The sequence below is a fragment of the Myxocyprinus asiaticus genome, chromosome 30 (assembly GCF_019703515.2).
Source record: "Myxocyprinus asiaticus isolate MX2 ecotype Aquarium Trade chromosome 30, UBuf_Myxa_2, whole genome shotgun sequence".
NCBI classification, from domain to species: domain Eukaryota; kingdom Metazoa; phylum Chordata; class Actinopteri; order Cypriniformes; family Catostomidae; genus Myxocyprinus; species Myxocyprinus asiaticus.
In genome coordinates, this window is record NC_059373.1 from 32,725,539 (window position 1) to 32,749,299 (window position 23,761).

General features: G+C 36.7%; 1 protein-coding gene, 1 long non-coding RNA gene and 2 other non-coding genes across 10 annotated transcripts; 3 read left to right on the forward strand and 1 right to left on the reverse strand.

Annotated features, from left to right (window-relative positions):
- Nucleotides 1-73: 73 nt before the first annotated feature.
- Nucleotides 74-19,939, reverse strand: LOC127421051 (alpha-tubulin N-acetyltransferase 1-like). 4 transcript variants are annotated; one of them, XM_051663775.1, is made up of 13 exons: nt 19,422-19,939; nt 16,910-16,970; nt 16,716-16,807; nt 16,493-16,550; nt 16,283-16,396; nt 15,378-15,479; nt 14,332-14,377; nt 14,129-14,218; nt 8,286-8,360; nt 7,523-7,742; nt 4,276-4,379; nt 4,076-4,178; nt 74-944 (listed from the first exon to the last, which is right to left on the reverse strand). In XM_051663775.1, exons 1-13 carry the CDS (start codon nt 19,511-19,513, stop codon nt 626-628), a joined length of 1,476 nt encoding a protein of 491 aa, XP_051519735.1. In that variant the 5' UTR covers nt 19,514-19,939; the 3' UTR covers nt 74-625. The 4 variants fall into 4 exon arrangements, with proteins under 4 accessions (XP_051519735.1, XP_051519736.1, XP_051519737.1 ...); XM_051663776.1 differs by having other exon boundaries at nt 4,076-4,157; nt 19,422-19,937; XM_051663777.1 differs by lacking the exon at nt 14,129-14,218 and having other exon boundaries at nt 19,422-19,933.
- A 924-nt stretch (nt 19,940-20,863) lies between these two features.
- On the forward strand, nt 20,864-22,949 carry LOC127421172 (uncharacterized). 4 transcript variants are annotated; one of them, XR_007893945.1, is made up of 7 exons: nt 20,864-20,927; nt 21,203-21,245; nt 21,427-21,481; nt 21,567-21,637; nt 21,820-21,943; nt 22,122-22,177; nt 22,362-22,949. It is a non-coding gene; the product is annotated as an uncharacterized LOC127421172 (long non-coding RNA). The 4 variants fall into 4 exon arrangements; XR_007893944.1 differs by having other exon boundaries at nt 22,367-22,945; XR_007893947.1 differs by lacking the exon at nt 20,864-20,927 and adding an exon at nt 20,934-21,120 and having other exon boundaries at nt 22,367-22,946.
- LOC127421677 (small nucleolar RNA SNORD52) lies at nt 21,681-21,747 on the forward strand. Its single transcript, XR_007894042.1, has one exon. It is a non-coding gene; the product is annotated as a small nucleolar RNA SNORD52 (small nucleolar RNA).
- On the forward strand, nt 21,987-22,051 carry LOC127421678 (small nucleolar RNA SNORD52). The gene has a single exon (XR_007894043.1). It is a non-coding gene; the product is annotated as a small nucleolar RNA SNORD52 (small nucleolar RNA).
- Nucleotides 22,950-23,761: the final 812 nt, after the last annotated feature.

Sequence of the window (23,761 nt, forward strand, 5' to 3'; positions counted from 1 at the left end):
CATCTGTTGGGATTAAGAAACTCAAACACACATCATTATTTTCGACATGCTGTCAAGTGCAAAATTCACCAATGTCCTTGTTCAGTGTATTCCAAGGATTTAGTCAAGTTGTTTATTGATTCATTTAAACGATCTTACCAATGGAATAATGTATTAGACTGATCTGTGTGCAAGAACGATTATTAATTTTGACTGTAAAAGTATGACAGTAAAAATATTTATGATATTTTACAGCAGTGATATTTTCAGCCATTTGTTTAATGTAGTAGTCCATAAAAAAATCTCTGTACATTAATTGAGCTGTTTCTGAAAAAAGAACATCATCAGATGATAAAATTGTGATTATAAAAGTGCAGGCATAAAATTAATAGCTAAAAATAAATAAGACTCTTTGAACATTTGAAAAAGTGAAAGTCTGACAACCTCAAGTCTAATAGAGCTCACATCGCTGCTGCTGCTGTCATTATTTGAAGTACTTCACAGCGAAACTAAAGGGCTTTTTTCACTTTGTGCTTTAATAAAATTATTTGTCTCTCTCCCCTTTATTCTCAATACAAGCTCCCTTTTCATTCTTTTTCAACAGTTCCTTTTTTTCCTCAACATCTCATCCCTCTAAAATGTCCCATCACCAGGGCCGTGTGCTGCGATATTCTTGCTTCTGTCGCACCCACTGGGCCGTATAACGACTCTCCCCAACCGTCCATGACCATCCGCCTCTTCCTCTGCCTCTCTCAATCTCAGCTGTTCCGTCTTTCTTCCTGTCCTCCAGTCCAGCTCTGAGCTCCCTGCCAATCCCGAGGCTGTTCTCTGATGCTTTGGTCTTAAGGTCACTGCTTAGCTCTTCCTTTTGTTCCAAGGGTGCTATGGAGGTCTGGCCCTGCTGATGATCTTTCTTGGGGCCAGCAGGTTTTGGAAGAGAGACAACCTTGCCTTGAAGTTGCGGCCTGGTTAAGATATTGAAAAAAAAATTAAAGATTGAGAGAAAGAAATTGGAAACAAGCAGCAGAGTATACAATTTCAAGAAAATAAAGGACCAAGACCAAGTGACAAAAGCCAGACTGAGAAGAGTGGAGAACCCACATGAGTAAGGAAGCAAAAGATGCCTAAATGGACGAGGAAAATGAATGAATCCTTAAAATTCTCTACTTCTCTAATAATGAAATAAAAGGAAATGACAAAAGTAGAAACATGAAAAAGCTGTTTGTTTCCATCGTCACTAGGCCCACACAAAATCTGCACTGTTTTTACATTATGTTGAATTTAAGTATTTTGAATTTCGCAAAATGTATTTCAGTCAGGACCACTCTAATTAGATTGGAATTTATTTGTTCAAGCTCTTGACAACAGTTTTGTGGGAAGGCTTTGCTCAGAGAGGATCAGCTTCCATGCTGAACACATGGTACACCTCACTGATGCTTGAACCCCCCCCAATGGAGCCTTCAACAATTAACCAGATAATTTACAGGCAGCTTGACAACTGATTGATGACAGATACAGTAAATGGTGATAATTTCAGTGCAAATAGTGATACAGTACGATATTGGAATTAAGTACAAGGAATCAGGAATACAATAATAACATCCTGAGGCGCAAAATAGGTATTTCTCCATACAGACAGAAGATGCATGCAGAAAGGCTCGTATTGTCTTGAGCATACGGGGGAGCTGAGGATGGGGGTGGGTGAGCAAGCATTTGTGCGACAGACTGGAGCAAGTGTGTGTACTGAATGGTGTGTTTATACAGTTAGTACCATTTACTCATCCTCATGCCATCCCAGATGTGTATGACTTTCTTTCTTCTGCAGAACACAAACAAAGATTTTTAGAAGAATATTTCTGCTCTGTAGGTCCATTCAATGCAAGTGAATGATAGCCAGAACTCTGAATCTCCAAAAATCACATAAAGGTAATCCATAAGACTCCAGTGGTTAAATCCATGTGTTCAAAAGCAATATATTAGGTGTGGGTGAGAAACAGATCAATATTTAAGTCCTTTTTACTAAAATCTCCACTTTCACTTCAACATTCTTCTTCTTTTGTTATTTGGTGATCACATTCGACATGCAGATCGCCACCTACTGGTTGGGGCTGGACAAAGGTGGAGATTTATAGTAAAAAAGGACTTAAATATTGATCTGTTTCTCACCCACACCTCATCATATCACTCCAAAAGATACGGATTAAACCACTTGAGTCTTATGGATTACTTTTATGATGCCTTTATGTGAATTCTGGAGCTTCATATGTCTGGTTACCATTCACTTGCATTGTATGGCCCTAAAGAGCTGAAATATTCTTCAAAAAAATCTTTGTGTTCTGCAGAAGAAATAAAGTCATCCACATCTGGAATGGCATGAGGGTGAGTAAATGATGGGAGAATTTTCATTTTTGGATGAAATATTTCTTTAAGCATAATCCTAATGTAATTTACACAATTTCGCTTCTAATGTAATTTTTACAAATCATTTTTAGGATGTTTTTATAGATCCTTAAAAGTTAGATTTTTCTTGGAAGAAAAACAAAGCTAGTGATTAAAAAAAATATTTTTGCAGTGCAACACCCTATCTGACATCATCTGATACCTTTTCTAAATAAAGAAAATGTGCAGCGTGAAAGCTTATCTTTTGTTTTGTATGGCATATTTCATACTGTTTTTCAGTATCGTGGGGTTGTCATTGCTTTTCGTGTCGGGATTTCCGGTCAATGGGACAGAAAGGACATTTTAACATCACGGATCATCTTTATTTGAATGTTGTCTTTTACCTCAAAATGTGATTTCTGTAATAGAACACAGTTCCCAGCTTATGGCCTTCAGATATCGAAAATATCACGGGCCAAGAAATCCTTGCTGTCATTAAAAGTACATTCCCTCTGTAAGATGCCATGGGAAAGTCTTCCAAAAGCAGCACATCTATTACCAATATTTCCTTTAAACAGCTGATATTTTAATGCATTTTCAATTAGTTGTGTAAAATGAATATAGCCTAATATCGGCTGCATAACAGTTAGGCTACTTCTGATTCAAGTGCTTAAATCCATGTGTTTTTATTCTAGATGTGGGCTTTAATATGAAAAGCAGAGTTTGAGAGCAGGACAACGTCAAAACACATATTACAGGTGCTATATTATCCTGCCTGCTGTCCTGACCTGTCTCCAATTGAGAATGTGTGGTGCATTATGAAGCACACCATACGGCAACGAAGACCCCATACAACTGTGCAGCTGAAGACCTACATAATGGATTAAAGGGGGGAAATTCTGCTTGCTAAACTTAAACTAGTGTCTTCAGTGCCTAAACCCTTAATAAGTGCTATTAAAAGAAACTGTCCCAACTTTTTTGGAGCGTAAATTAATGTATATTTTAAATCATAATAATAATAAATTCACATGGTAAAACATCAAATAATGAAAATGAAAAAGCATTTCCTGAAAGCTTTTAAACACGCCTCCTCCCGCTGGGCCCCATTGGAGTTGTAGGCCCCTGGGCTTCAGCCCGTATAAGCCTGTGCGTTAATGCGCCCCTGCCCCCATGTCTCCAGCATCCTAGTACCTGTACAAAGTCAACTGTTTGGGTTTGCTGACCTCAAATTGCATATTTATTTTTCTTACCTGTGAAATTAAGATACTCCCCTGCTCTATATCTGATTACAACAGGCGTATCTGTGTGTGTGCGTGTCTTTGGTAAGAGGGGGCGTGTCTAATTCAACAGCTAAGTCTCATGGAAGTTCTAGAAATTTACCGCACCTTTAAGCAAAAAAAACCCCAAAAAAAAAAACTTTACATTTAAGCATGACTTGTTGACTTATTCATGTCCATAGCAAAAACAGTGTGGGACAAGATATTTGTCCAAGTTTAATACTTTGTTGTTAGGGGTTTTTGAAAATAATATAAAGCAAACACCACTAACAAACATGCAAACAAGCAAATATTCTGCAGAATTACGTAGATTCTGTGGAGGCCTAGTAACTATGAGTGCCTTCAATAGTTTTGTTTCTAATAAACAAGTTGTAAATAATAGAACACCATCACCAAGAGAAACCATGATTCTCACGAAGGTTATGTGAGCAATGTCCGACCTTTCTGATGTGTTTTTGTGTTCCACTGCATCTGCCTTTGTGCCTGTGTCACACACTCTCTCACAGAGCTCTGGTTTCAGCCCTAAGGAAGCACACACGACAGCTACGAATGGTTTACTAATGTGGTTTCCTGCGGACCATCGTAACTCTTCACGCTGCGTCACTGTAAATGGTTGACTGCAGTTAAAACGGTGCATTACCTGGCAGCTTCAAGGTGCTCTGCTGTTCTGCCAATAATTGCCCGAGGTCTCGGCTGTTGATATGGCGACTATAGAGGGTGCTCCTGGCAACCAGACCCTGATGGCTACAGGATATGAGGAAAGTGGACAAATAACAGCGATAGAGGACAGAGGTGGGATGGAGGGCAGAGGGGAATAGACAAGGAAGGAGAGTGAAACACAGGACAAATAATAAAAAGAAAGGGGTGAATGTGATGAAGAAAAAAAATATATATATTTTTAATTATGACAGAAAAAAAGAGAACAAAAAAATAATTAACTAATTAAACATAAATGCAAAGGCAAATGTAAAACTCAAAACTGCATGAAAACAGATTCCAGTGAAAGAAGACAAGGATGATGATAAATGTGTAATATGAAGTTTGATTTTTAATCTAAAGACTAAAATGGTAATTAACGTAGCAACTTAACATCAGGTTTCGTTTTGGACATCAGAGCTGTAAGTCAAGATCAGAGCTCTGAGTCAAAGTATAAAGTCCAGACTAAAATGAAATTAAAACCAGACTTCTACACCCGATCTTGATCTGGACCAAGAATGTGATCCTGAGGTGCATCAAATCTGATAGAGTGTAGTCAAGACTCTAGAATATAATGTTATCTAAAACAGAACGTGGAAAATTCTATTATTCTGATGATCTACAGTTAAATATTTTGTTAAATTAATATGTAAATGACAAATTAAAGGAATGTTACAGGTTCAGTTCAAGTTACTTTATATGTACAACATGTGTGACATTCTCTTGATTACCACAGAAAATAATTCAGACTCATCCATCAGTTTGTCAAAGCTAAAATCGTGCTTAACGTTGTGCGCTTACAATGGAAGTCTACAGTATGGGGCAAGGCATTCGAGAGGGTTTGAAAGCAGACATTTTAAGCTTGTAATTTTGTACTTAGTACTAAGTACTTGTATTATTTTTTTCCCATACAAAACCATGTGTTATTTGAGCTGTACTTAAAGTGCAAATCATCCTTTTAGAAGTGAGACTATTTTTCCATGCTGATGAATCTTGGCTTATGCTTACTGATGTAATTCCTGTGGGTGGATTTTTCTATATAAACATTCCCTTTCTGGTATCTTTATCCTTTTCGGTGGTAATTGACAACATGCCATAGATGCTGCTGATAGAGCTTAACTTGTATTGAATCCATAACAGTCCTTAAAATTACTTGGAACACCATAAATAAGAACTTTTTTCAGCTGGTTTTATTAGTTGCTGCTCAAAGGAAGACTTTAATAAAATGATCTGTAAAAACACAATTTTCTGCTGCACGGAGTACTGTCTATATTCTAAAACACTCTTTACTGTAAATGGTACAGAAAAAGACCAAAAAGATTTCAATTTATATCACAAATGTGTCTTATTAAATCATCATTTTACAGACAATGGTGCCATTCAGACACTCTGGCAGACAGCAAAATCATATTTAATTGTAACTAGCTAAGAAGTTAAAAACCACAGTCATATTGAAGACTATGACGTTATAGATTAAAGGTCAATGAAAGCTTAGTCTAGATCTATTTAAAGAACTAGCACACAGAAGGAAAATGGAAGAATGAGAAAAAGAAAGATAAAGATTAAAGAAAACGTGTGTTGTTAGAAGAAAACAAAAAGGGCATGGTAAAAAAAGAAGTGGTAAGGTCAGAGAAGGAGTTATGAACACAATGAGCACATCATAATTAGGGAAGTTTATATATAAAATAAGTACGTTATATTTGGAGATGAACGAGGGATATGAATGAGAGGGAGGAAGGGAAATGTTCAGAGATTCACTACAAGAAGAAAAATATTAGAGTGCAGAGGTTGCATTAACAGACCATTTTCCGTCACTGAGTTTTAAAAACATTAATTCAAAATGATTTCCATCATATTGACAGATAAAAAGTCAGGTATTTGGTCTATTGCATTTCCCTACTTTAGAAACATCCCCACAGTACATGATGCTAATAGGGAATAGAAGTGAACTCCCACACAGTTGGAAAGAACAAATGCTTGAGTGTAAACTTTTTGCAAACAGTGAAACTTTTGACATGCAAGCAAAAAAAGTTTCTCAAACGTTACCCTTTGACGTGCTGGCAAAAAAAAAATTTCAAGGGAAACTTGAAAAAAAAATTAAAAAATGTTAGGGCAAAACTTCTTTAGATATGCTTTGTTGTGCTTGCACAATACTTTTTGTAAGCAAAATGTTTTCAAACAAACAAAAAAGATTTTAAGGGCAAAACTTTTTTAAAGGTGCTTTGACGTGCTTGCAAAAATGTTTGCAAGTTCAACTTTTACAAACACAAACGGAAAAAATTTGAGAGCAAAACTTTTTGAGAGGTGCTTTGACATGCTTGCAAAAAAAATGTTTGGTAGCTAAACATTTTCAAACACAAACGAAAAAAAGTTTTGAGGGCAGAACTTTTTAGAGGTGATTTGGTGTGCTTGCAAAAAATGTTTTGGAAGCGAAACGTTTTCAAACACAAACCAAAACATGTTTTGAGAGAAAACTTTTCTTACCGTGCTTTGACGTGCTCGCAAAAAAAGGTTTGCAACTTAAGTGAATCATTTTTAAACACAAACAAGGAAATGTTTTGAGAGCAATTTTTGGTGGGTTTACTTGCGAAAACATTTGTGGTTGCATAACAAAGACTAAAATGACTATAATTAGCTAAAAGTAACTCATGCATTAAAATAGTTTATTGAACAATGAAATGATAAATTAAAGTTTGTTATAGATGATTAAAGACTTTGAATTTGTACTTTTTAAACAATTTTAGTGACCAAATTAATTAAACGTAAAAAATAGAACGTATCAGTTTCACTGAACTTACATTTGTCAGTCTTTTAAATCTTCAATGATGGAAAATGTAATTATAATTTGTAGTGCAACCTCTGATCGAGGAGGCTTACAGAACAAACAGACAGTGAGCTGACCTTTATATGCTGTACACAGTGATACACTAATGAGCAGAATTCACATTCCTGCTGCCAAGTCGGCCATGCACTCATCTAACACAGGAAGTTACTCATAGAGAACACACTTAACCTCAGTGTCTCTTCATTTTCATTCCCACAGAGACACTGCCTTTAATCAAACTCTCTCATTCACCAGAATAAGCACCAGATGGAAAAAGTGAAGAGGACGCAATGTAAATATTTGCAAGCAAAGGGCTCTATTTAGATTTGTATGTTATAAAGGGGTGTGAGGTGTCGGGGAGATGTACCTGGTGCGTTTTGCCCTGTAGTTGTCACTGAGCTGGGAAGAGGTGGTCTGACCCTGCTGGAGCCCGGGGCCTGTGGCAGAGCGGAGAGGGGCCCGGCTGGGGGAGGATCCCACACTGAGCGAACGGGATTGCGGAGATGATGGAAGCAGAGGGGGAGAGTGGGGGGGACCCGCGGGGTGAACAAAAGGCCAGGGGAGAGCCCTCTGCTCCTCCCGTACCACTGTGGAGGAAAGGAAGTGATGTCACCACATATCTAGGCCTAAGTAACAGATGACTGGATTTGGATACTCTAGTCCTGATTACCACTAATCCAGTATGTGTCAAAAATAGATTTTTATCATTTTCTAAAGAAAATCTGTGTGGTGCTTGCTAGTCTTTGATGGTAGTTTCCAAGGCGCTGCTATGCAATTGCTAAGGTGTTCTGGGTGGCTGCTATGTGGATACAAAGAGCCCATGCCTTGATATGGCTCTGGTCCCTCCTAAAATGTAAGTCAATGGGATTCATTCACCTGAAAAATTCAGAAACATCAATAAAACTGTTCACTGAAAAGCTCTTTTCTAAGGCCCCAAAAGTAGTCAATAGACCAAACCAAAAATTTAATGAATAAAAAGAAGCACTTATGAGTGTTTCCAGCTGAAACTATTCATTACAGTGGCTGGATGATGTCAGTATTCAGCTAAGCAGTATAAATGTCAGCTACAGTACTAGCTGTTATTGTGCCAACAAGTTAAATATACAATGTGGAGTCCATGAGTAACCCACCTTCTCTTTCCATTAGTGAATATGGTTTGATCTCTCCCTCTGGCTTTTTTGGGGGAACCTTTCTCAATTGGACCGCTGTAAAAATAGTATTTTGGTCACAAATAGCCAAGAAACTACCAGTATGATTGAGCACAAGTGAGTCTACGGTGGGGTCCAAAATCTGAGACAACATTAAAGTCTGGGATTTTTTTTTCACATTTAAACCTATAAATAAACAGGAAAATGTCAAACAAAGACAAGTTATGATGTAAAATGAAGAAGAAATATTTAAGCTATTTAAGACCTACTGACTGTATTACACAACAGGCAATTAAACAGTGTGAATTGCAATCTTCACAGATATTCATATCCATAAATATTCATGGCTATAAGACATTTATTTATTATAATTTCACTGCACTTTGGGGGAAAACATACAGTACTTATCTATATTTTGACTGCAAAGTGGAACAGTAAAGAATCTTGGAAGGGAGTGAGTTCATAAGTGAGTCGTGAGAAGTTAAGGGACATGTTAACATGGGCAGATGTAATGGGGTTTCTTTAAGTGCAGAAATAGAGGAAGACTACCAGTACATAATATAGTAAACAGTCTTTTAAACCACAGGGATGAACTAGGGACTTCATAAGTAAGGTGAAAGCCAGGATATTGTAGGGTTGGGGTGGGGAATAGCAGATATTCAATGTCCTTACAAGAATCCGTATATCCCCTGATCCGTCACAGGGGAGGGAGGCGTTCCTGGGAGAATTTTGTGAGACAAAAGTGCTTGGACTTGATTTCAGTACAATGAATGTTTTGAGTTGTTTGCAAAGGCTTCACATTTTAAACCCTTTCAAGAAAAACCACTAACTATAAACACAACCAATATAGGCTTGATGAGTCATTTCTGTTAATATGTAAATACATAGAAAATTATTTTGCATGCCTTTATATAGAAAACTAAATTACAGGCTGCAGCTTGAATGAGGATATAATCTTAATGGAACAGTTCACCCAAAAATGAAAATTCTCTCATCATTTATTCACCCTCATGCCATCCCAGATGTGTAGGGTACAACGGGGCTAAAGGCACCCCTTAAGGAAATTTAGCTTTTTTCATGGTCATAAAATGTATCAAGGTCGAAAAAATTGTATTTATTTTTATTGAATATTGATGGAGCAACATAATTTGTGCGCAAAAGAAATAATAGTGGAAGGTTGTTTCAATTAAAATTCAGTTTTTTAAAAAAGGTGGTGAGGGAGCCTTTTACCCCACACTTGGGGTAAAATGCTCCCACACTTGGGGTAAAAGGCCCCTATGTGGTTTAAAGTGATATTGTGTAGACACCGGGGCAATAGTTACAGTGAAAAATTTGTCAACTAATGTTAATAATTTTGAGACAGCAAAATGCTTTTTTTGAGTAACAAATTAAGATGATGCTTACTCAAAAAAACTACTTCAGAAAAATGTCAACCATTTCCTGTTCATTTCAAACACATTTGGCATTTTATTACATCTCAAGTATTCTATAAACAAACTAATCTCTGTTATGATTGGATGAGTCAATGTGAATCCACTTTGAACATTTTTCATAACAAATCTATTCTGCCACAGCAGCTCTTTGTTTTTTAACAGTACTGACGGCTACCACGTTGTGTTATATTTATTTTTTTTTTTTTTACCCTGTCTGTCTTTATATGCTCCATTCGATGAAGCAGTTTATAGCACGAAGTTGCTGCTCCTGTGCTTTAAAAAAAAGTGAAACAGCTCTCTACGACTGTTCATATGTTCTCTTATCTAAACTTTCCACCCGGAAAGTGGTGCCAGCTGCCATGCCATTAGAATTCAATTTTATTTGAAAGCGAAAGAAACAAAGATTAGCTATTCAATCCAACCACCATTTCAACCCTCAGCATTTTTAATCAGGTTCTGCCGCACAGGTGATGCCTGTCAGCCTCCACGCCACAGCTTGTTTAGGGGGCGTGCTTTATTCAGCGATTGTTCCTCATCTTCTAACATGAATATCACGATTGTTTCTCCCTCCAAAGTGCCCTTCGGAGCGTGATTTATTTCATTCTGAAAACAGGGGCATCATGCAACATAGAACTCCCTTCAATCAACCGATAATCTAATAACAAATTATTTTCAAACCAGTGCAGACATTTTAACGTAAGCTCGCTGCCACGCAGCACTGGCTCTGACCATTCCACAGCACACTGCAGTTATACACGGACTCTGCCCGAACAGACACAAGCCGAATTCGGCTCCGCAAGAGGCGGATCATGCGCCACGTTCCAACTCATTCATAATCATTCTGCAAGGTGTCTCGCTTCCTCTCAGCATTATTGAAATATATTTACGTATACTGTACAGCAGGGGCAGTCATACTCCTAAGGAGCGAATGACCACAACTGTATCCTTCAGTAATAATTGCAAGTCTATTTCTCCTGCATATCTGCATGCAGTACAGAGCCAAAGCTCTTATTTCTCAGATCATTTTATGCTGTTTTTTTCACATTGTTTATTAAGATGTACTGTATTTCCCAGCACATATCTCCTGCATTTTTGTATGCAGTGCAGAGCTGTAACTCAATGCATTTCTAGATAATTCACACCTATTGCTATGTGATGCATTTCCTATGCAAGAAGTATACTGTACTACAGGTGACAGTTATACTCCTAAAGTGCGAATGGCCTAAAGGGAATCCTTCAATGATGATTGCAAGTCCATGCATATCTGTATGCAGAACAGAGCCAAAGCTCTTATTTCTCAGATCATTTTATGCTATTTTTTCACATTGTTTATGAAGATGTACTGTATTCCTTAGCACATTTTTTCTAAAGTTTCACCTAAATATGATTTTGTCTTTTCTACAGCAATGCCTGAAATTGTGCCTTCCGCAGGGTCTCACCAATATTACTTCCAGCAGGTCTCTGCGAGAGCCCATTTAAATTCCTGTTTTGTACGCAGGTTTACCTCTCACTTTCTCTATCTAGGTGTCTTTCCAAGACTCTTACCAACTCCTGTTCTCATTCTCCCCATTCGACTGCTTGCTGGGCTTACCCGTTCAAATGCCGTGAGCTAAACCTCTCTCTCTTAGAACAATCTCCCGTTTGAATCGCAGTGTGAGCCCTCCCTTTCAAACACAGCACGAGCCAACTCTCATTTTCACCTTCCCTGTTCGCATACTGTAAGCCCACCAACTTCTACAACGAATGGTGGTCTCTAGTTCGAATCGCAGCGTAGCCCTCTCGACCAGCAATCATACAAGAACGTACCTTCAAACAAATGCTTAAAGCACTCCCTCTGTAAAAATATTTTGGGGGAAAACAATTCAGAAGCATCCGCCAAGCCAATTAACCAAATAGAATTGTTGCTGGCTTGCTGTCCTAAATACTTCCTGCCATAGTCATGGTACTGTTCTTTCATCTTAATGCCTTTTTGGGGATAATCAGGACTCGAGTCGAGTCTCGAGCTCCAAGCCCTCCAGTATACGGACAGCAAGCCAAATACGTTTACTGCTTCAACACAAGATTACATTAACATACAAACTACTGAAATACTATCCTTTCACTTATTGCACAGTTATTGAAAACTTTTTGATTTAATGACCTTAAAACTGAAAATGATAAATAAGTATTTTGTCACAAAATAAATGTGATAATTTCCATGATATTCATAAGCTACAAAAAATGTCAACATTTTAAAAAACATAAATTAGATCAAATTGCCTCAAAATCAACCTATAGACATTACACACAATGATCTCATGGATCAGGAAACATTTGTAGTGCATAATGACAAACAGGTGTTTAGAAAAGTGCTGTGGCAGTTTTTGATGCTATTTAGTGTTTTGGGAGAAAATAAAATCAGTGGTGCCTTTAGCCCTGCGGAGCCTTTATCCCCATTGTACCCTATGACTTTCTTTTGCAGAACACAAATTAAGATTTTTAGAAAAATACTTCAGCTCTGTAGGTCCATACAATGCAAGTGAATAGTGATCAAAACTTTGAAGCTCCAAAAATTACATAAAGGGATCATAAAAGTAAAGCATTCCATATGACTCTAGTGGTTAAATCCATATCTTATGAAGTGATCTAGTTGGTTTTGGGTGAGAACAGACCAAAAAATATCTCCTTTTTCTCTATACTGTTGATCTTGACATCAGCAGTCTCTTTGGCAATCATGATTTCAAACTTGATTACACTTCCTAGTGCAATCTAGCGCTCTACAGCTGCATCCGAAAACAGGAAAATGCTGCCTCGGGAGGCTGTATACGGAGTTAGGAAGGGATCAAGGCACATCTGAATCCAATGTTTGCGTCACATCCTGTTTACTGAGATACCTTCATCTGATCGATTTTTGAAGGCAGCATAGATGTATCCTTCACTGCTTATGAAATCCCACAATCCTGTGCTCCCAAATCCACAGCGGTTGAGCTGAAGAAAAAAATGGCGGACGAAGAGGTAGTTGATAGCAAATTTGTGTATAAATATATGTTTTTATTCACTTTTTCCAACTTTTGATTCCATTTCTAGTGAGAAAATAGAATTGTAGTTATTAAATATACACTTGGTTATCGCCAAAACCCTTGATTTTGTTCTAGATTATAAGAGCATTGCGGCTCTGTAGGATGATTGAAGCAGACGCCATTACCTTTAGTGGACCCCAGATGGCGTTAATCAGTTACTGGTATCCTAGCATCGATGTGACATCATGCTGCCTCATTAGCCTGTCCAAAACCATTTCCTGGAGGTACTTTCCTGTCTGTTCAGTCATTGACTGGTAGGGCAGCGAGGCAACAAGACAGCTACCTTTGGTTTCAGACGCAGCCTACGCATGCATCAGGAAGTGTAATCGAGCTTGAAATCATGATCATGCCTAGAGACTGCAATGGCAAGGTGTACAGTGAAAAAGGAGTTATATTTTGGTCTGTTCTCACCCAAAACTGATTGGATCGCATCAGAAGACATGGATTAAACCACTTATGGATTACTTTTATGCTGCCTTTATGTGCTTTATGGATCTTAAAAGTTTTGGTCACAATTGACTTGCATTGAATGGACCTACAAAGCTGAAATATTCTTCTAAAAATCATAATATGTGTTCTGCAGAAGAAAGAAAGCCATACACATCTGGGATGGCATGAGGGTGAGAAAAGGGTTACTCATTTTTGGATAAGTTGTCACTAATTTAAATGCAAAAGGAACCAAAAACAATAAAGACAGACAGAATTTTCTTATGACCAGTGTAACCTACTAAAATGTAAGACAACATGAAACGGCATTCATATCCCATTTTATGTGAGATTGTCTTACATATATAGCAGGAGAAACAGGTTATCCAATAAGAAACAATCTTTTAAAAAAAGTCTTTATATTGTGTATTGTGAAAAGAGGTTGAAAACAAAAGAGGGCTAGATGATGTCAGCGGAAACAGAGCAAGTTATAACATTCTGATGAAAGAACGAGATTTTCTTTGGAATAATAAGCAACGATGAATCATAATGAGATCAGTAGCGCATTTTCAAAGGTTCCTAATCAAACTAGATATGCATTTCCTGATAATAATACCAGTGCTTGCAGAACAGCAACTGTTTGTTTGTCTGATTTAAAGGAATATTCTAGGTTCAACACAATTTATGCTCAATTTTCAGCATTTGTAGCATAATGTTGATTATCACAAAAATAATTACAATGGCAGTGAATGGTGCCAGTCCACAAAAGTTAAAATACACATTGTTTCAAAAGTATAGCCACAAGATGTAAACATTTTACATGTTAACATGATTATTGTGTGATAAAACTTTTGTTCTACATGATTTTAGTGTGATAATTTGTATTCCAGAAAAATGCTTACAGCACCTTTAATTTCAGAAATTGAAGAAGAATCAAAAGAAGAGGAATTCCTATCCAATGCTCTCCTTGCAAGCACTGAGACTATGGGAGGTTGTTCTGTGAAGAAACACGTTTGAATGCAGAGTTGGCCATACACTAAACTGAACTCTATTGGCACACACCCAGAACAACATTCTGAACCCACATGTCACAAAAGAGTCAAGCATTACCTGATCTACTCTTGAAGAAGCCACCAAACACCACAAAATTATTCACCTGGGAGGAGCAAGTGGGACAGGAGAAAGTAAGACTTGTTAGATAGAAACATGCATCATTCCTCAGCTTTTTACTCTGACAACCATGAAATGGATACTAAGTTTGGCAATAGTGATATAAATGCCTCCTCTTCTGATGATTTGATATTGTATACAAAAGGCTATTGTATAAAAAGGATTTGTGTTGTGTGCAAACAAGCATTCACACTGTCTTCCTCATAGTGCATATCTTGATTTACATCTAGATATGTACAAGTGAAGGGCGACAGGACATTGAGCTGTAAAGACCTGTGACTAGTCACTCTGGAGCCACAGGAAAATTATGTTGTGAAACAGTAACTGGCTAATGGCACCACAGTAATGCATACAGTCCCAAACCCTTAGCAACAATATACAGATTGAGTTTTTTGCTGATTGGGCTGATTGGGCAAAGATTGGCCTTCTTTGAGCTTTTCTCTGAACTTATATTTCACTATTCTTAGCCATTTTTGCAATGTCTTTCAACCAACTGTGGCAGTGATTTTTGGTTAATGTATGAAATCAGTTCCCCTTAAGTTCACACAGGTGTCCTAGCAGAGTAACCACAGGTGTCATCCATCACATTAACAATGAACATGTTCCACTAACATTTGACAAACAGAAAGTGTCCAAATACTATTTTGTGTTCATTTTGTACAACATATCTACTGTTTTATCATTTAAACCTAACAAACCTTATGTTTTGTATTAAGTGTGCTCATGCTATCTTTAATGCAATGGAATTCATACATTGGGACCACTGTATATGAATATAAACACATTCTGATTGGCTCTGACTGTGTTTACGTCATGCAACAGTATAGAAAGCAGTTTGTTTACAGCAGACAAATTACTTGTCGTTGGAAACTTGTCACGTTACACGTGGTTTGGTCACAGTATAAAGAAGGAGAACATCTGCCAGGTGGCAATTTTCAGAAACCATTCAGAATGAGTATAATAAGGGAGATGGAGGAGGATCATACCTGAGGCACACTGTTTCTGAGATCATAGTGTTTTTCTAGAAAGGACAGGAATTTAGGAGAAGGTCTATCATAGGCCATCTGCTCAGGCTCCACTCGTTTGTGCTGTTCAATGAGAGAAAATGATAGCAGGAAAATATGTCACAAAGGCAAATACGGCTCTTGGCAAGTAAATGCAAATGGACTTGTAATTTGACTTCTCTTTTGGACCCAAAAAATTTAAATTTAAAGTGAACCCAAAAATGGAAATTCTGTCATTATTTATTCACTGACATGTTGTTTCAAACCCGTATGACTTTCTTGCTTCTGTGGAACACAAAAGGAGAAGTTTTGAATCACGCTGCTCTTTTCCATACAATGAAAGCATATAGTGAAAAAAACAATCTCAAACTGACAATATTCATCTGTATTTTTATACTTCAATGCAAGTTTGTTTATTTTGATCGAATAAATCAAGTGTTCTAAATTGAAGCGTAGGCATGAAAACTGTGACAATATGGAAACGTGCCAATTCAGCACATACATCGTACCTCCAACTTCATACCGTGTGAATAATAAAAAACCTATTAAATACAATTAAAATAATTATAAAAAATAATTTTAAATGATAACAAAGCATGTAAAGTGAGTGAGCATGTAACGGAATGCGTACACTAATTTTGGCCCTTAAAGGGGAAAAGATTCCCTACCCGTTTTAGGAGCTTACGAGCTGTCACAATATGCTTCATTGTATGGGAAAGGGCAGCATGAACATTCTGTAAAATATCTCCTTTAGTGTTCCACGGATGAAATGAAGTCATATGCATTTGATACTACATGAGGGTGAGTCAATGACAGAATTTCAATTTTGGGTGGACTATTCCTTTAAAAATCCGCTATTTCCCTTATAACCTCTGACAGGCACTCACCTTCAACATGAAGTCGAAGAGCTCGAGCCCATAGCCATGTCTCTGCAGGGTCTCTGTCACATAGAAATCCAGCACACACAAAGGCTCTGTTTCTAAATGCGCCCCCCGCTGGTCCTAGGGACAATTACAAGATATCGTTGATGCTACTTTAAAAAGTGTGTACTCCACTGAATCAGCCAAGATTTGTGTCAATAATGAGGGAACACTTACAAGTAAAAAGAGCTTCTTGTAGCCAACCTTCAGAAATCCAACTACAACACCCCTCCCACTGCCAAAGAGGGAGTCACAGATTGTTATTAACTGCATACAGTAAGTATATGTATTTTTAAGTAACGGAAATGGAAACACAGGAAGGAGAGAGGTCAGTTTTATTGACATCTAAATAGATTAAATCTAATAGAATAGGAGTGGGGGAGGGAGAGAGAGACATTACCCATTCTGCTCCCCATCTTTTAAGAGGTAGACATGGTGTCTGTTGGCCTGGAGCTTTGCAGCACTGGTTATAGGTGCAGGCAGCTGCTGGGCCTGAGGAGGTCAACATAAACATGATGACTGACTGGAACTGACAGTGATTGACAGTTTAAACTCTAGAATGCAAGGGCAAAGACAAAAGACGGCCATTATCACCTTAGCGGAGGCTTTGCCCAGCTCATCTATAACCGTGGCGATCTGAAGCTGAGGATCTGGTCTAGAGAACATAAAGTAAATTAAATAAAGAGGTAATGTTCAAAAGAATTAGCACATATGATTCCAATTATCCATACAATAATGGATGTTCATATGTCCACAATATATAACATAAAACAGTGTGCAATTAAGCAGTATTTATGCAGTGCATTTCATTGTTCGACTAATAGGGAGTATTTAAAGGTGATACTTATGTCCAGAGAACTGAGTGGTTGATGGATGGCCAGTATAATGCCAGAAGATTACATAAAAATTAATTAATGGCAAAAGAGATGTACACAAAATTGCGGAAATCAAATAAAAATTAATTATACACAACAGTTACTCATACGTCACTAAAGAAAATGTTTGTTATACTGACAAGGTTGTTGACGTAGGGGGGAACTAATGTGAAAAAGATGGTCATTATGATATTCTCATTACCACAATGTGGATAAAAGACGGTCATTATGATATTCTCATTACCACAATGTGGATAAAAGATGGTCATTATGATATTCTCATTACCACAATGTTGATAAAAGATGGTCATTATGATATTCTCATTACCACAATGTGGATAAAAGATGGTCAATGTGATATTGTCATTACAGCAATGTAAAAAAAGATGGTCATTATGATATTCTCATTACCACAATGTGGATAAAAGATGGTCATTATGATATTCTCATTACCACAATGTTGATAAAAGATGGTCATTATGATATTCTCATTACCGCAATGTGAAAAAAGATGGTCATTATGATATTCTCATTACCACAATGTGGATAAAAGATAGTCATTATGATATTCTCATTACCACAATGTGGATAAAAGATGGTCATTATGATATTCTCATTACCACAATGTTGATAAAAGATGGTCATTATGATATTCTCATTACCGCAATGTGAAAAAAGATGGTCATTATGATATTCTCATTACCGCAATGTGGATAAAAGATGGTCATTATGATATTCTCATTACCACAATGTGGATAAAAGATGGTCTTTATGATATTCTCATTACCACAATGTTGATAAAAGATGGTCATTATGATATTCTCATTACCGCAATGTGAAAAAAGATGGTCATTATGATATTCTCATTACCACAATGTGGATAAAAGATGGTCATTATGATATGCTCATTACCACAATGTGGATAAAAGATGGTCAATATGATATTCTCATTACCGCAATGTTGATAAAAGATGGTCATTATGATATTCTCATTACCACAATGTGGATAAAAGATGGTCAATATGATATTCTCATTACCGCAATGTGAAAAAAGATGGTCATTATGATATTCTCATTACCGCAATGTGAAAAAAGATGGTCATTATGATATTGTCATTACAGCAATGTGAAAAAATATGGTCATTATGATATTGTCATTACCGCAATGTGAAAAAAGATGGTCATTATGATATTCTCATTACCAAAATGTGAAAAAGGATGGTCATTATGATATTGTCATTACAGCAATGTGAAAAAAGATGGTCATTATGATATTGTCATTACCGCAATGTGAAAAAAGATGGTCATTATGATATTGTCATTACCACAATGTGAAAAAGGATGGTCATTATGATATTGTCATTACAGCAATGTGAAAAAAGGTCATTATGATATTCTCATTACCACAATGTGGATAAAAGAAGAAGAAGCCTTTATTTTTTTATTTTTTTGCATATATACAGTGAAATTCTTTTTTTTGCAAATCCCAACTAAACTGGGGTCAGAGCGCAGGGTCAGCCATAATACGGCTGGAGCAGATAGGGTCAAGGTCCTTGCTCAAGGGCCCAACAGTGGCATCTTGGTGGTGCAAAGGGCCCCGACCTTCTGATCAGTAACCCAGAGCCTTAACCGCTGAGCCACCACTGCACCATCAGAAAAGATGGTCATTATGATATTCTCATTACCGCAATGTGATAAAATTAATTATTATCTAAAATTGTAAAGTATTTAAATAATTAAAACAATCAAATGTACAAAACACTATAATATAGAAGGAAAAATACTGTTACGGTAATGAGAATCACCACTGAAAACAATGGGAATATCTATCTATAACAGTGTAATCTATCTATCTATCTATCTATCTATCAAGCATGTTCTTCTTTATTATTGTGTAATTACAGTAAAGCCCATGGTTGTCTTGCTGAATCAACATTGTTCAGATTAAATTAATGCCAGATTAAACTATACTAATGCCAGATTTTAGAGACCTTTACTCAGGACCACATTTGCATCGTCTGACGTCATGCTGCTGGTACATGCAGCTTATCATTACTGGAAAAACATGATTATCTGGTGTTAATACAACACTTTTAACAAGAATGTCTAAAAAAGCAGTGGTAGAATTTTATGCATAATGCATAGCTGTACCAGCTACACTGCACAAGGACAAAAGCGGTGAATGTCCAAAACCTCCCCTTTATCATAGCTCACATTAAAATATACATTACCTCCCATGCGCTTTCCGCCCTGCAGTCAAGTTGTTATCCAGCACTGAAATTCTCTCGGGGAAAAGCGCATTCAAGTCGAAAGGGAAGTCCATTGTGAGGACAGATGGGATTCCTCTCAATATGAAATCTTTTGCAATACACCACTAATGACAATACACAACTAATGCCCTGCCTGCTGCTGGAGATTCACATACATTTTCACATTGGCAATCGATTCTCACTACCTCACTGGCATGCACTTAAAATATCCAGCTCTTGTTAATGTTTCCTCTGTTTTCCCATTGTGTTTGGGTGTCACTCCCTTGTGCAAGAAGAGCGCTGGCCATCTACAGTCGAAGTGCTGTTAAAACACACGCCTGCAGGATTCAACAAACACACTGAGACTGTCGCGCAATACTCGAAAATACTTAAAAGTGCGGGGTATATCTCTGAAAAAGAAAAAAATAATAATAATAAAAATAAAAATTTACATAAAATACATTTTATTTTAGACTTTAGCAGAATTGTGTTGTGTTATCGGCTTTATTTCCGTTTCCTCTTGGCAACGACGCACAACTGTGTGCTGCATAGCAACCACATTTATTTACCAGGCAAATGTTTTACCATTTGGCACACCAATGTCCGTAAATTTGCGTGATTTGTACTGCAGGAGAAAAGAACACAACTGACCATAAAACACAACAACTACACTGAAAATGTAATAATGTATCAAATTGAATTGAGTAATTTGTTAATAGAATATTCCCTTTTAGATTTTTTTTTTTTTTTTTTTTTTTTTGCAGTTCACAAATTAATCTTTAAATTAAAAGATTCTCTTTAGTCTCTCAATTAAAATTAGGTCATAATCACAGATATTTTGAAAGAAAGAAAAAAAAAAATATATATATATATATATATATATATATATATATATATATATATATATATATATATATATATATATATTCCAGACCTGAACCCCATTGAAAAAAAAGAGGAAGATGGATGGCCACAAGCCATCAAACAAAGCCGAGCTGCATGAATGTTTGCACCAGGAGTGGCATTAAGTCACCCAACAGCAATGTGAAAGACTGGTGAAGAGCATGCCAAGACGCATGAAAGCTGTGATTGAAAATCATCCACCAAAGTTATTCCACCAAATATTTCTGAGTTTCTGAACTCTTCCTAAGTTAAAACATTAGTATTGTGTTGATTAAAAATGAATATGAACTTGTTTTCTTTGCATTATTTGAGGTAAAACACTGCATCTTTTTTTTTTTTTTTTTTTTTTTGTTGTTGTTGTTGTTGTTGTTATTTTGACCAATTGTCATTTTCTGCAAAGAAATGCTCTAAATGACAATATTTTTATTTGTAATTTATTTCTGCACGAAATGTGTGTATATTTCTGTTCAGGCAGATTTTTTGTTACCCTGCCTGCAAGCAATAGGACCCTTTACATATGCTCCCCTTCGCGCTGTCTGGTCTTTGCCATGCTGCTGTTGACACTGGTGCAGTGTAGTCTGTGAGGTGAGGGAAAATGTCTTTAATTTCTTTAATTTAGTGCTTTTAACTACTGTCTATCACAATACATGTTAAATTGTTATGAAGCGTCGAGAGCCTGTAAGCTAATGCTGACTCGCTACCTGCAAAATGATTATTTTATCATTTGCGCCTACGGCCTCGCCCACGTGTTCGTAGTTAGCTCTTAGACCTTTGAGCAGTAAGTTTAATCCTATTTGACCTGATCATTTTTGTTTGCGAACATTTTCTTATCTTGAGTGTTTTTTGTTTGTGTGTGTTAGATCAAACCACAAAGAAATGGATCCAAGCTGCAAGAATTTGGGAGTAAGAATGATTCCTTAGCATTGTTTATTATTATTGCGTGTAATGATGATTCATTAGACTAGAGTCTCTGAAATAGGCCTACTCAATGAAGCTCTTTACAGTTCACTGAACACGTGCAATACCACCATTAGTATTTCAGTAGATCTGTCTTGGATGTCCCTAAATTGTGAAATGTTTATAGGCTGTATGGGATGAACAGAAGTTACCAAACAGATGATGCCAATAGTTGAAATCCAGTGGGTAAAGCGTTATTTCTTTTGCATGTAACTTGGCAAGCGTGGCTCACGATAAGCTCTGACAATGAAACCTTTTGTTTTCAAGGTTTTCAGCTATGGATTTTAAGGCAACATAGTTGGCATGGAAAGTTCTCCGGCACATGCATTTTTATTGAGGTTAGTATGGTTTCCTATATGTACTGATCTTTTTCCAGTGATGTGCAGTGATGATTCATTAGACTAGAGTCTCTGATGATAACATGAAGCTCTTTACATTTCTCTGAGCACATGTTCTGATAATAAATATATTTAATTAGAGCACAGCAATTTTGCTTGACGTTGGCCATTTTATTTTCCAGGATGGTATGATTCCAAATGGCTTCAACTAAGGTTGAACTAACTATTGTATCAACTAAGATTTTCAACTGTTGATTTGAAGCCATCATAGATGGCACGGTTTCCGGCACATGCATCCATACTGAGGTTGGTATGGTTTCCTATCTGTGCTGACTTTCCACCAGTGATGTGCAATGATGATTCATTAGACTAGAGTCTCTGATGACAACATGAAGCTCTTTATATTTCTGAGCACATGTTCTGATAATGAGAATATAGTTGTAACAGAGCATTTTTTGTTGACATTTGCCATCTTATTTTCCAGGTTAACATGATGCCAGAAGGCAATGTCGTGTTAATGTGCAAGATGGTGAGGCTTGTGTAAGTACTGCTCCAGCAAACCTAGGGTATTATTGGTGTTAATGATGATTGCGTTGTTCAGTTCCACTGAAAATCAATGATGATACTTCTCGCGGCGCACTGAAACACTGACAGTAAAGTTTGCACTGACATTTTTATTTTTTTTGCTGTGAAATCTAATACACTTATTTTCTTTTCTTTGAAGGACAGGAGTTCAAGCCATGGCAAAAGAGAAGTTGTGACCAACATGCAGGAAAAACTGCTGCGATGTCAACCTTTGCATTCAATGTTTGTAGTCTGTATGTCACTCCAAGGGGAATTTGTGGAATAACTTGTATCATTCAGTTTAAACCATTTGATATACTCTTTATTTTTATGTTTGTTTATTGATTACAGAGTGATGTTAAGTTTCTGTCTATAATAAACACTTTCTGGTCTATAATAAACTTGAGAATTTCAATATCTTGATTTTGAGATGCAGGTCCACATTTCTGCATATCCTTATGTCCCTTCATTTTGTTTGTTGCTGGGTGGTGGGTCATATGTTAGTGCAAATACACTTTAGTAGTACATGGCATTCATATCATGTAGCTGGTTTGCCTGGCCACACCTATAAGCAACATCTTGTGAGTCATGTTGTAACTGGCACAACACAAACCTTTTGACCTAAGAATGTGTTGGGTGTATTGTGTAAATCAAATCTATTTTGATTGCCTTAAATAGTTCACCCAAAAATGGATAAAAAGATCCTTTATTCACCCTCATGCCATTCCAGATGTGTATGACTAACTTCTGCAGAACACAAATGAAGATTTCAGTTCTGTAGGTCAATTCAATGCAAGTGAATGGTGACCAAAACTTTGAAGCTCCAAAAAGCACATAAAGGCAGCATAAAAGTAATCCATGTGATTCCAGTGCTTTAACGGTTGTCTTCTGAAGCAATCTAACAGACCTAAATACAACTTTTTCACTATAAATCTTGACATTAGCAGTCTCCTTGGTGATCATGATTTCACACTCAGTTGCAGTTGCTAGCACTGCTTAATACATTAAGCATTAATTGTGCATTAAGCACAAGACAAAAATGTTTTGGTCTGTTCTTACCCAAAACCCAAGTAGATTACTTTAGAAGATGTGGATTAAACCACCGGAGTCATATGGATTACTTTTATGATGCCTTTATGTGCTTTTTTGGAGCTTCAACATTTTTGTCACTATTCACTTGCATTGTATGGACCAACAGAGCAGAAATATTCTAAAAATGAGGTGAAATTGGGATGAATTTCCTCGTTTATAAGTGGATAAAAGCTGCTGCTAAATGAATAAACATAGATGGACTTAAACATGGTGTTGAGGCAATAATGTATTTTCAAGTACAAAATATTCTCTATGATATATATATATATATATATATATATATATATGTAATTTTTTTTATTATTATTATTATTTTTGCTATCATAAATGTATTTTAAACAGAAAAGAAAAAAAGTCACTTTACTTCAATTCTGGAGTTAAGACATCCTGCCATAATTTTTTTTTTTTTTAGATCATATTAAATAATGATCTTTATCCCACTACACAGAACTTTGATTTTTTCCATCT

What these genes read in the sequence shown, in the direction of transcription:
- LOC127421051 (XM_051663775.1), bottom strand. Translation starts at nt 19,513, where the DNA reads ATGGACTTCCCTTTCGACTTGAATGCGCTTTTCCCCGAGAGAATTTCA. An exon ending in TCTTCGACTTCATGTTGAAG is followed by an intron (nt 15,480 to 16,282) that starts GTGAGTGCCTGT and finishes CTCATTGAACAG; the next exon opens with CACAAACGAGTGGAGCCTGA. An exon ending in TCAGAAACAGTGTGCCTCAG is followed by an intron (nt 14,378 to 15,377) that starts GTATGATCCTCC and finishes TGCTCCTCCCAG; the next exon opens with GTGAATAATTTTGTGGTGTT.